Source organism: Coregonus clupeaformis, unplaced genomic scaffold, assembly GCF_020615455.1.
Source record: "Coregonus clupeaformis isolate EN_2021a unplaced genomic scaffold, ASM2061545v1 scaf1343, whole genome shotgun sequence".
In the NCBI taxonomy this organism is placed as follows: Eukaryota; Metazoa; Chordata; class Actinopteri; order Salmoniformes; family Salmonidae; genus Coregonus; species Coregonus clupeaformis.
In genome coordinates this window covers 69,061-81,808 of record NW_025534797.1, presented here as the reverse complement: position 1 = coordinate 81,808, position 12,748 = coordinate 69,061, and the positions used below count along the sequence as shown (strand labels likewise).

The 12,748-nt window shown below is 50.6% G+C and overlaps 1 protein-coding gene across 1 annotated transcript in view; it reads left to right on the top strand.

The window, feature by feature from the left end:
* Nucleotides 1-10,656, top strand: part of LOC123486913 (leukocyte immunoglobulin-like receptor subfamily B member 3-like) — a 38,056-nt gene extending 27,400 nt beyond the window's left edge. Inside the window, 2 exon segments of the mRNA XM_045218071.1 lie at nt 10,363-10,598; nt 10,600-10,656. Of these exon segments, the coding sequence (XP_045074006.1) occupies nt 10,363-10,598; nt 10,600-10,656 (293 nt within the window).
* Nucleotides 10,657-12,748: the final 2,092 nt, after the last annotated feature.

The window sequence follows — 12,748 nt, the reverse complement described above, 5'->3', positions numbered from 1 at the left end:
AAGTGGGTCAAAACCAGTCGAACCGTTTCCAACTCCAAGAGGTTGACGTGGCGACTCGAAAGAGGCCACACACCTCCTATCGCTTGGGTCTGACATGTCCCTCCCCATCCCGTCAGAGACGCATCTGTGAACACTGGGATGTAAGAGGACACTTTGCCTATCGGGACTCCGTGCGTGAGAACGCGCGGGTTTCTCCAATAGTTCAGATCTGCACTGAGCGAGAGGGGAACCACCACCAACCCGATGACATTGACGCAATGGGTCTAGTCTTAGTTGGGCGAACCATCGCTGCATCCTGCGCATGTGCAGGAGTCCCAGCGGAACCACCGAGTGGGCTGACGACATGAGACCCAAGAGTGACATGATCGTCAGCGCCCGTCACCGTGTGATTCGGACGAAACTTCCTCAGGGCTAGCAACAAGGCTACCCTTCGGGGTCCGAATTCGAGCCCTCAACATTACAGTATCTAGCTGTATCCCCAGGTAGACAATCTGATGACTGGGCCAGGGCGCGCTTTTTTTCCAATTCACATCGAACCCCAGACGTGTGAGATGAATCACTGTCTGTGTTGTGTGAGTGATCACCAGCTCTGCTGACGGGCGAGAACCAGTAGGTCATCTAGGTAGGCTAGTAGCCGTATTCCCTGACGACGCAACGGTTCCAATGCCGCCTCCACACACTTGGAAAACGTGCGAGGTGCCAGGGCGTACCCAAATGGCATCCTCGTGTATACGTACGCCACCCCTTGAAAGGCGAATCGCAGAAACTTCCTGTGACGCGGCTGTATCGGCACATGAAAGTACGCGTCCTTTAGGTCTATGCTCGTACAAAAGTCTCCTTTCTGGACACATTCCAGCAGACGTTTTGTCGTTAGCATTCGAAAGGGCCGTTTGGTTACGCTCTCGTTGAGAATGCGTAAATCCAATATTGGCCTCATTCCCCCCGTCTTTTTGGGCACCAGGAAGTAGGGCGAATATAGCCCCTTGTTCCTTTGCTCCTGCGGAACCACTGTGACCGCCTCCTTCGCCAAAAAGTTCCGTAATCTCTGAAACCAGAGCGGCCACTTTTTCGGGCGTTTTCATCACCGTCTCCACCACTTCCCTGAATGGGGGTGGGGTCCGATGAATTGAGAGCATAACCCTTCTGCAACGTCTGTTCTAGCCAGCGTGAGAGGGTGCAGCGTCGCTGCCACTGCCAGCAATACAGAGAAAGCGGCCGAGCGCGAAGCTGTGGTACATTCAGTAGGAAGGACCTGTATTCCTCTATGGCCCTTGCCGCCACTGTTCCCCAACACTGAGGTGGTGGAACAGCCCAAGGCGGGCCTCCCATGAAAGGGAGAGGAAACATTAGTTCGTTCTGAACCAGAAGGAGGGGCAGAGACGTCAGTTAAACCCGTAACCGTCAATTCCTGCCCTCCGTGAACGCAGCGTGGTCTGATTTGCACTGACCGAGAACACAGCCTGCGACAGGGCACCATCCCCAGCAAGTGATTGCGTCATCGTAGATGACTGAAATTCGCTGTTGAGAGCCCCTCACTACAATAGTCCTAGGAGTCTGTAATATGAGGTCTCTATGAGGTAACACAAGGCGGCGCCTTGATACCTTCTTAACCTTCACCTTCTGTGTGTGTTCAACTCTGCACCTCTGGTGGGTTGAGTCACGCTCAGTGTGGTGAGGTATTAAGCAGCGTTCTGTGAGAGGTGGGGGAGCCGATACGTTGGTTATTCCCGTAACCTTAGTAATCCGGCCCTCCGTGAACGCAGCATGGGTCTGAATCGCACTAACCGAGACCGTAGTCTGCGATAGTGCGCCATCTCAAATAGCGGCTGCGTCATCATGTCTCCTGACTGAGACTGCAGCCTGCTATGAGAGGCACTCACTACAGTACTCCTTGGAGTCTGTAATGTGAGGTCTCTTTGAGATAAACCAAGACAGCGTCTTGGTATCTTTCCTCCTTTCACCTCCTGTGTGCACGTTCAGCTCTGCACCTCTGGTGGGCTGAACTACACTCAGTGTGTGAGCATTGGCGCGTTCAGAAAGAAGTGGGGGCGCCGATACACTGGGCACCTTTGTGACTGTGGTAATAGGGGCCCTCCGTGAACGCAGCATGGGTCTGAATCGCACTAACCGAGACCTTAGTCTGCGATAGTGCTGCCATCCCAAATAGCGGTTGCATCATCCTGTCACTATTTGACTGAGACTGCAGCCTGCTATGTGAGACACTCACTACAGCACTCCTATGAGTCTGTAAAGTGAAGTCTTCATAAGGTAACATCTTAAAATTAATATCCTTTTTTATACCTACCTTATGTGTGCGCTCAGCAACGCACCGTGGTGGGCTGAGCTGCACTCGAGTGGTAAGAGAGAGAGCGAGAGTGAGGAAGGTCGAACGCTTTCGGATGTATTATGGAAAAGGGGCTCTTTTGACAAAGTCAGGTAGAGCCAACTCTTTATTACACACATCAACAAAAACATTCTCCTCATACACTCAACGGTAGGGTGGCGGGGAACAGTGGGCTCAGTCACACCAGGCGCTGCGCCGTCTTCCGTTCTCTCCCCCTCGCCATGTCATAACGGCGTCTCTTCTGGCCGCCTTCGGGTGATGCCAGGATGACGCTTTAATGACCTCTCTCGCCCGGCGGAATGGTCGGCCCCTCTGGTGCTGCAGGTGGGGGAGGGGGCGAGGCCCGCTCCCCTCTGCTGGAGGCCGCCGTCTGACGCCATGCTGTAGCAAGAGTAACGGCCGCCCTCCATCATGTCCACTTCCGGGTTGGAGGGAATGGGGGCAGCAATCTCCCGCTGTTTAGCAGCCCACTCAATGAGACCTGAAAATTCAGAGCACAGAGAGGCTGTGGGCGTCATCATCCAGGGATGTAAATTACCTCACACTTTTCTGAGGGAAAAGGGGTGTTAAACATCTGGGTCAGTGTAATGAATTGTTCCAATAGAATATTCATTTCTTCCCCAATAGCCCTGTCATCCCTGAGTCAGCGCCTTCAGATGATGCCTCAGAAGCTGAGGCTAACACTGATAGCACATCCTCAAGAGGAATATCCTCCCTAAAAATGCCCAACGCTGCTTCCTCTCCTTCAAAAAAGGAGGGCACAGCTGGCGCATAGTGGGGGATTAATGAGGCCGTCCCTGGCGTGCTGTGTCCCTCAACCCACGAAACATAAGTCGGGGGGTGGGGGGTCGACAGCCACCAAGGGAAACAGCGACATTGAGCTCTGAAAAGAGCTTTTTGTTAAATACTTACCCTATGGATAAGCTTGGTGTGCTCATTGTAGGATGACGTCGATGATCTGGAAATCGGCGGCATTTTCTTCGTCCTGAGTCTTCTTTTCGCTCTTCTTGGCTTCTTCAGTCTAGTCCAGTCGCTGAAGATAAAGGGAGGCTGATTGAGGGGGGAGGCATCCCCTCTTATAGGGACACCTGTACTCCTATTGGCTGCAGGTGTGTGCATAATTTTGTCTCAGGCTGATGCTGCCTTAGGGGCAGTGGGTAAACCAATAGGAGCAGAGCTCCCCTATGGGCGGAGCTCCACGATATAGAACTAACACGCAGTCAACTGAATATCTTTTTCATAACTGACTTCTCACCAGTGATGTCATCACAACCAGTAACCTTGTCCACTCTTCCACTCCTGGTACGGCTCAGCTTGACCTCTGACCTATGAAATGAATGATTTCAAAAACAGACAAAAGCAAAGTTATGAAATTATATATAAACTCATCTGCAAAGAGAGATTCACCTTTCCACGGAAGGGGAATGTGTGTACACATGGGTGTTGTTGCGTCATACCAACGATAAGCCTATCTTCCCCATCACATCATGAAAGGTCATGTTTATGTTCATTTCTCCTCTCTTTTGCCTAGGTGGCTCCACTAGGGTCCTCTCAGCCAAGTGGCTCCACTAGGGCCCTCTCAGTCAGCTGGTTCCCCATTCCTCCTCTCCCTCTCTCCCCCTCTTCCCCCTCTCCTCCTCTCCCACTCTCCCACTTTCCCCCCTCTAATTTCTCCCCCTCTCTCCCCCTCTCCTTTTCTCCCTCTTTCCACCTCTCCCCCTCTCTTTTCTTCTTCCCCCCTCTCCCCCTCTCCCCCCTCTCTACCTCCTCTCCTACTCACACCCTCTCCTTCTCCTCTCCCTCTCCACCCTCTTCTCCTCTACCATTCTCCCCCTGTCCCCCTCTCCTCTCCCCCTCACCTCCTCTCTCCCCTCTCCTCTCTTCTCCCTCTTTCCCCCTCTCCCCATCTCCCTCCTCTCCTCTCTCCCACTCTCCCCCTCCCCCTCTCCCCTCTCCCCTTCTCCCCTCTCCCCCCTCTCCTTGTCTCCATCTCTCCCCCTCTCTCCACTCTCCTACTCTCCCTCTCTCCCCGCTCTCCCTCTTCTCTTTCCCCCTCTCCCCTCTCCTCTTCTCCCTCTCTCTACTTCTCCACCTGTCTTTTTCTTCTCCCCCTCTCCCCCTCTCCTCTTCTCCCTCTCTCCCCCTCTCTTTTCTTTTCCCCCTCTCCCCTCTCCCCCTCTCCCCCTCTCCCCCTCTCCCCTCTCCTCTTCTCCCTCTCTCCCACCTCTCCCTCTCCCCCCCTCTCCTCTTCTCCCTCTCTAAACTCCTCCCACCTCTCCTCTCCTCTCCCTCTACCCCTCTCCCCTCTCTCGTCTCCCTCTTTCCTCCCTCTCCCCCTTTCCTCCTCTCCCTCTCTCCCCCTTTCCCCCTCTCCTCTCCCCCTCTCTCCTTCTTTCCCCCTCTACTCTTTTCCCTCTCTCTTCCCCTCTTCCCCTCTCCTCTTTTCCCCCTTCTCCCCTCTCCCCCTCTCCTCTTCTCCCTCTCTACCTCTCTCCCACCCTCTCCTCTTCTCCCTCACTCCCCCCTCCCCCCCTCTCGTCTCCTCTCCCTATCTCCTCCTCTCCCCCTCTCCCCCTCTCCCTCTCTCCCCTTCTCCCCCTCTCCTCTCCCCCTCTCCTCCTCTCCCCATCTCCTCTTCTCCACCTCTACTGTTCTCCCCTCTCCCCCTCTCCCCTGTCCCCTCTCCTCTTCTCCTCTCTCCCCATCTCCACCCTCTCCTCTTCTCCCTCTCTCCCCCTCTCCCCCTCTCCTTTCCCCCTCTCCCCTTTCCCCCTCTCCTCTTCTCCCTCACTCCCCGCCTCCACCCTCTCCTCTTCTCCATCTCTCCCCCCTCTCCTCCTCTCCCCCTCCTCTCCTCTCCTCCTCTCCTCTTCTCAATCTCTGCTCCTCTCCCCTTCTCCTCCTCTCCTTCTCGCCATCTCTCCCCTCTCTCTTTTATTCTCCCCCTCTCCCCTCTCCCCCTCTCCCCCTCTCCCCCTCTCATCTTCTCCCTCTTCCACCCTCTCCCCCTTCCTCTCTCCTCTTCTCCCTGTCTCCCTCCCCCTCTCCTCTCTTCTCCCCCTCTTCACCCTCTCCCCTCTCCTCCTCTGCCTCTCTCCTCCTCTCCCACCTCTCCTCCTCTCCCTCTCTCCCCCTCTCTCCCTCTTCTCTTTGCCCCCTCTCCCCTTTCCTCCTCTCCCCTCTCCTCTTCTTCCCTCTCCCCCTCTCCTCTTCTTCCTCTCTCCCCCTCTCCACCCCTCTCCTGTTCTCCCTCTCTCCCCCCTATCCCCCCTCCTCTCCCCCTCTCCTCTTCAACCTCTCTGCTCCTCTCCCCCCTATCCTCCTCTACCTCTCTCCTCCTCTCCCTCTTCTCCTCCTCTCCCTCTCTCCCTCCTCCCCCCTCTCCTCCTCTTCCTCTCTCCCCCTCTCCCCTTCCTCTCTCCCCTCTCCCCCTCTCCTCTTCTCCCCCTCTCCTCCTCTCCTCTTCTCCTCTCTCCCCCTCTCCCCCTCTCCTCTTCTCCCTCTCCCCCTCTCCCCCCTCCTCTCCTCCTCTCCTCTCTCCTCCTCTCCTCCTCTCCCTCTCTCAACCTCCTCTCCCTCTCTCCTCCTCTCTCCCACTCTCCCTCTCCTTCCTCTCCCCCTCTTCCCTCTTCTTTTCCCTCCCTCCCCTTACATTATATAATATATATTTGAGGAGGGGAGGGAGAGAGAGAGAGAGAGAGAGAGAGGGAGGGAGGAGGAGGAGAAAGTAATGTGGCAGACGTTGAGAGGGGGGAGGGAAAAGGGGAGGAGAGAGGGAGGAGAGGGAGAGATGGGAGAGAGAGAATATATTATTATCACTGACTTCTCACAAGTGATGTCATGCATAACCAGTAACCTTTTCCACTCTTGGCCCAGCCCAGCCTGACCCTGACATATAGCATCAGGCCTGTTGAGTTGACTTGGGTAACAGACCTCTAGCTCTCTACACCACATCCCCCCTTCTCCTGCTCTAACATGAGACCTCATCAGTACTCATTTTGGGTGCTGGTACTGTTTATATTTAGGTGCTGGAACATTAACCAATATTCTATAAGAGGAGTGAACTCAAGCAGTAGAAAGTTAGAGGTGATATTATATAACACACTATGTGAAGACATTGCTGCAAGACAGATCAGTTTGCTGTGTTTAGCTGGGCTCAACCACTGATCCAAGATAAGTTGCTAAGAAGTTTATCTCACATCAAAGACCTAATGAACTAATGACATAGAAGTCATATAGCCCTAGCAGTATTGTCCACTCTTCAGTCCACTCTTCATGACAGTAGACTTGTATAGCTCAGTGGAGCCCCAGATAGAGACAGATATGAGTACCTGCAGTGATATTGATGATCCTGTTCCGGAGCACAGGGTAGGATGCTGTTATACTGATATACACTTGTGACAGTTACTGAGATATGATTTGATATTGTAAGATATATGATCATTTACAGGGCTAGTAAAAGAACATACAACTGGAAGCAGACAGTAAAAATCTGTCTCAAAGCAGAACAATGATGTGATCACCTGTAAATGTAATTTACTGTAGCATAATTGTCCATCTGGGGACAGGCACTAATGTCAGTTAAGTTGTGATGGTGTCATTCATCTGACTGTTGTATATTCAGTGTGTCAACAATTGATTATATCTGTCTCTGTGTAAACAAATTAGAGTATATATTATATATTATATTGGTCTTATGTTAGTGTAGGAGAATGGGTGGTGTTAGATGCTAGAGGTCTGTGACCTGAGTCAAGCTCAACAGGCCTGATGCTATATGTCAGGAAGAGAGAGGGAGGACAGAGAGGAGGGGGTGGGAGCAGAGGAGAGAGTGGTGGAGAGAGGATGGAGGGGGCAGAGGAGGGGAGGGAGACAGAGAGGGAGAGAGAAGGGAGAGGAGAGAGAGGGAGATAGAGAGGGAGAGAGAAGGGAGAGGAGAGAGAGGGAGATTTCAAAAGAGATGGGGCTGACAGATTAACATGCAGTCAGCTGAATATCTTTTCATCACTGAATTCTCACCAGTGATGTCATCATAACCAGTAACCTTTTCTACTCTTCCACTCAGCTTGACCCTGACCTCTGAAACAACAGACAAAAAAAAAAGTTATAAATTAGATATAAACTCATCTGGAAAGAGTGTTACACATTTCCATCTATAGTGTATGTACACATGGGTGTTGTTGCATCATACCAACAATTAGCCTATCTTCCCCAGCACATCATGAAAGGTCATGTTGATGTTCATTTTAACCTCTGCCTCTTTCTCTCTCTCTCTCTCTCTCTCTCTCTCTCTCTCTCTCTCTCTCTCTCTCTCTCTCTCTCTCTCTCTCTCTCTCTCTCTCTCTCTCTCTCTCTCTCTCTTCTCTTCTCTCCCTCAGATCTCCAGGCTCAAAGCATCAGTCCACCAGGTAGGTAGAGTATAAATCTACAGTGATTATAGCAGTTCAATATTAGTCAACTTTATTATCCCACATGGAGAAATTCATGTGTCCATACACACCATTCTAAAATCCAATAACAAGTACTGTTTTATGGAACTACTAATACTTGTCAACCACAAAGCATTGCTGCTGTTAGAATAACAGAAGCCCTGTCATAATCTGTCCTCACCACTGTGTTTTCCTCTCTGCTGTTTACAGCTGAACTCTCAGTCAGACTGGTGAATGGGACCAGTTCCTGCTCTGGGACACTGGAAGCTTTCTACAGAGGACAGTGGTCAGGTCCATGTACTGAGTGGTGGAGCATGAAAGAGGCTAAGGTTGTGTGTAGAGAGCTGGGCTGTGGGAATGCTGTAGCTGAATCTAGAGGACCTCGGTTTGAAGATGGAAGAGGAGGAGCCACACTATGGTATGGATGCAGTGGAAATGAGTCTACTATTAGAGAGTGTGACACCATAAGAAGAGGACCTAGTGTCTGTTATAGTGGATATTATCATCATGTTATCTGTTCAGGTAAGAGACTGGTAATATTGAGAGATTTAATTTGTAAATTATACAAGATTAGCATATATCATGTTTTATGTGTTTTTTCATTTCATTTAAAGAGAGTAGAGATGTTAGATGTATTTAAACATTATATTTGTGTTTGTCATATTCATTTATGGGAGATGTGCATGGGCAGATCATTGTAGTTCAGATGTTACTGAAGTGAAGCTGCCTGATGGATGTCCAGCTGTTTATTTTCTATAAAGTGAAGTGAACTTATTCCTGTCTCCTGCCTGCATTATTCCCAACCCTGTCCTGAGTGACTGAGAACCCATTTCTACCTCTTACAGTATCAAACATAGCAAACTACAATCTTTTATCCAACATATTTGTGTTTAGTCCTTGACAGTGTCATCAACAAAACTGATTGAATGTTCAACCAACTCTTTTTCTCCAGAGTCTGTGCAGCTTGTGGATGGAGATGGTGTCTGCTCTGGGAGACTGGAGGTGAAGTCCCAATCAGTCCAATCAGTCCTGGGCCTCAGTGTGTGAAGCTGACTTTGACCAGCAGGATGCAGAGGTAGTCTGTGGGAGCTTGGCTGTGGGGCTCCTGCAGCTCTACAGGGGGCTCTATGGAGAAGGTGAGGGTCAGACCTGGGATAAAGAGATTCCAGTGTAAAGGCAATGAGTCCCTTCTCCTGGACTGTGACACCTCAGACAGAAAAAACAACACCTGCCTACCTGGTAATGCAGTTGGACTCACCTGCTCAGGTAAGAAACAGTTTGTCACTCAATCAACATTGTTTCTCACCTGGAGTGAAGAATATGAGAGGCCATATAGGCGTGTTTTAGTGAGCAAATAGTAAGATTACTGTCTCTCTCTTTTCTTTTCTCAGAGCCTGATGATGTGAGGCTGGTGGGAGGAGGCAGTCGCTGTGCTGGTGGAGTGGAGCGGTACTACCAGGGAGAGTGGAGGACTGTGGGAGCTGAATACTTCGACCGGAGGGATATAGCTGCAGTAGTGTGTAGACAGCTGGGTTGTGGCTCCACTGTTTCATTACTAGCTGGAAACACCACTAGAGGGTTTAGAGTTTACTGTTCTGGGTCTGAGTCTTCACTGAGGGAGTGTGGGACATCGTCTACAGCTTATCATTTCCTTCCTGGACTCACAGTGATCTGCTCAGGTAATAACAAGCTACACTTTATGGCCAAAAATGCAGTGGTCTAAGGCACTGCATCGCAGTGCTAGCTGTGCCACGCTAGAGATCCTGGTTCGAATCCAGGCTCTGTCGTAGCCGGCTCCAAACGGGGAGACCCATGGGGCGGCGCATTGGTCCAGCGTTGTCCAGGGTAGGGGAGGGAATGGCCACAGGGATGACAAAATAATGTATGCAGTCACTAACTGTAAGTCACTCTGAGAAGAGCGTCTGCTAAATGACTAAAATGTAAATGTAGTGGATTCAGCTATTTCAGCCATACCTGTTGCTGACAGGTGTATAGGATCGATCACACAAAGCCACAATCCACAGACCACCATTGGTAGTAGCTTGTGTGGCCTACTGAAGAGCTCAGTGACTTTCGACGTGGCTCTAGGAGCAACATTGGCTCAGCCACGAAGTGGTAGGCCACATAAGTGATCTGCTCAGGAAATATCAATATATGATCATTATATTCCACTGATTCCCTTTATTCATTCAACTTCCTCTGCCCCTCTAATGATGACTGTTTGCTTGTAAGTCTGCAAAATAAATCACTCAGTCAAGTAGGTATCAAATACAACTTAAATATCGCAGAATGCTTTTGTATTTGAGTGTTATCTCAGTGAACAACTCTACTCACTGCCACTGTCACATGTCATGTTATTGTCATATCTAAATGAGGAAAGTAGTTGAGGAGCTACGTTTTCTTTTTCTCTCCTCTTGTTCCAGATGTCCTGCTTCAGCCTGACATCAACATATGTTGTCTCAGTGACTGTAGGCCCACTACTCATGTTGCCCTGTGAGGGAGGGTGGCTAGCACTGTTACATGCTGATGTTATTGTCATATCTATAGGAAACTAGTTGAAGAGGTTTTTCTTGTTCTCTTTTATTGTTACAGATCTCCTGGTCCAGCCTGATATCTTCCTGACTGACTCAATGGGAGGGGTCTCCAGGGGCCATGAGGGGCCAGAGGTGTTCAGGGGCCACAGCTTCACCATCACCTGCTCCACTCAGCCACAGTACCCAGGAGGCTCCTTCCTCCTCATGTTCACCGGCTCCAAGATAAGCCAGACCCAGCCAGCTGTCAATCACTCTGCTGCCTTCCTCTTCCCTGCTGCAGATGACTCCCACCAAAGGGAACTACAGCTGTGTTTATGAAAATTATGTTTTCTCTCATAACTTATCCTTTTAGTGAGCTCCTCAACCTCACCGTCACAGGTAACTGAACATGATCCAGACTTATAACTTTGTCATTGACAGATTTCCCACAGATCTATGTGATGATGACCAGTCCCCTCATCAAAGGTGTTTCTGTTTGCAGTCTCTCCTCTGCCAGCCTTCATCATCAGGACTCGTTTAGTGCTGCTGATCCTACGACAGCCATCACCACCATCTACCTGTACTACAAGGTAAAGACATTTTACTCAGACGTTACAAGTCATTTAAATGTTTGTGTCTTTGAGCAGGGTTCAGATTCTACATTGGTCTATATCTGTTTTTAAGGTGTGTGATTAACCAGATGTGTATCTTTGACTTGTGTTGCACTATCTTGGGTTTGTTCTTCAGTAATGTACTGATTATGAGAGAACGAGAACGAGAGAGAGAAACGAGAGGGAGAGAACGAGAGGGAGAGAACGAGAGGGGAGAGAACGAGAGGGGGAGAGAGGGAAAGAGCGAGAGGGGGAGAGAACGAGGGGGAGAGAAGCAGAGAGAGGAGAGAGAGAGACCGAGAGAGAGACAGAGAGAGAGAGACACCAGTGGCAAGGTGACTGTGAACATGGATGTGTATCAAACAGGCACAACCTGACAGTACAGGGACAAAGTATGAGCAATTCAACGGCTCAGAAACGAGACGTATGTGGCAGGGACTCCAGACAATCCCAGATTATAAAGGGAAAGCTAGCCACGTATGGGACACCGACGCCTCGCTCCCCGGGACAAGATAAACACCTTCTTCTCCGCATTGAGGATAACACAGTGCCACCGACGCGTGTGGTGAAGGTAGGCAGCAACACCTCTGCCACCCCTGATCCTCAACACGGGGGGCCCATAGGGGTGCGTGCTCAGCCCTTCCTGTACTTCTGTTTACCCTTGACTGCGTGGCCACGCACGTCTCCAACTCAATCATCAAGTTTGCTGATGACACAACAGTGGTAGGCCTGATTAACAACAACAACGAGACAGCCTACAGGGAGGAGGTGAGAGCCCTGGCGGAGTGGTGCCAGGAAAATAACCTCTCGCTCAACGTCAACAAAATGAAGGAGTTGATCGTGGACTTCAGAGACAGCAGAGGCGCAAGCCTCCATCCACATCACCGGGCCACAGCGAGAGAGGGTGAAAAGGCTTCAAGTTCCTGGCGTGCTGACAACCTGAAATGGTCCCTTCACACAGACAGTGTGGTGAAGAAGGTGCAACAGCACCTCTTCAACCTCAGGAGGCTGAAGAAATTCGGTTTGGCCCCTAAGATCCTCATGAACTTCTACAGATGCACCACCGCTGAGAGCATCTGGTCGGAACTGCTATCACCGCCTGGTATGCAAACTGCACAGAATGCATCCTCAGGGCTCTCCCAGAGGGTGGCGCGATCAGCCCAACACATCACCAGGGGCACACTGCCTGCCCTCCAGGACATCTACAGCACCCGGTGTCACAGGGAAAGCCAGGAAGATTATCAGGACCTCAGCCACCCGAGCCACAGCCTGTTCACCCCACTACCATCTAGAAGGAGGAGACAGTGTTAGTGCATTAAAACTGGGACAGAGAGACTGCGACAGCTTCTATCTCCAGGCCATCAGACTCTTAAACAGTCACCACTAGCCGGCCTCCGCCCAGTACCCTGCCCTGAACTTTAGTGACTGTTACTAGCTGGCTACCACCCCGGTACTCAACCCCTGCACCTTAGAGACTGCTTCCCTATGTACATAGTCATGGAACACTGGTCCCTTTAATAATGTTTACATCCTGTTTTACCCACTGTCACGATCGTCTAAGGATGAGGACCAATGTGCAGCGTTGAATGCGAACATCTTTTATTAGATAAATGATCACACGATCAAAATAACAAGACGAAAACGTGATGTCTACAGTTTAACACAACCCAACTAGAACAAGAAACCACAAACCCAAAGTGAAAGACAGACAGTTAAATATGGCTCCAATCAGAGACAACCAGCAAACAGCTGACACTGCGTTGCCTCTGATTGGGAGTCACTCAGACTAACATAGAAAACATACTACAGGATCTACACACCTGGCTCAACATAACAGTGTCCCCAGAGCCAGGC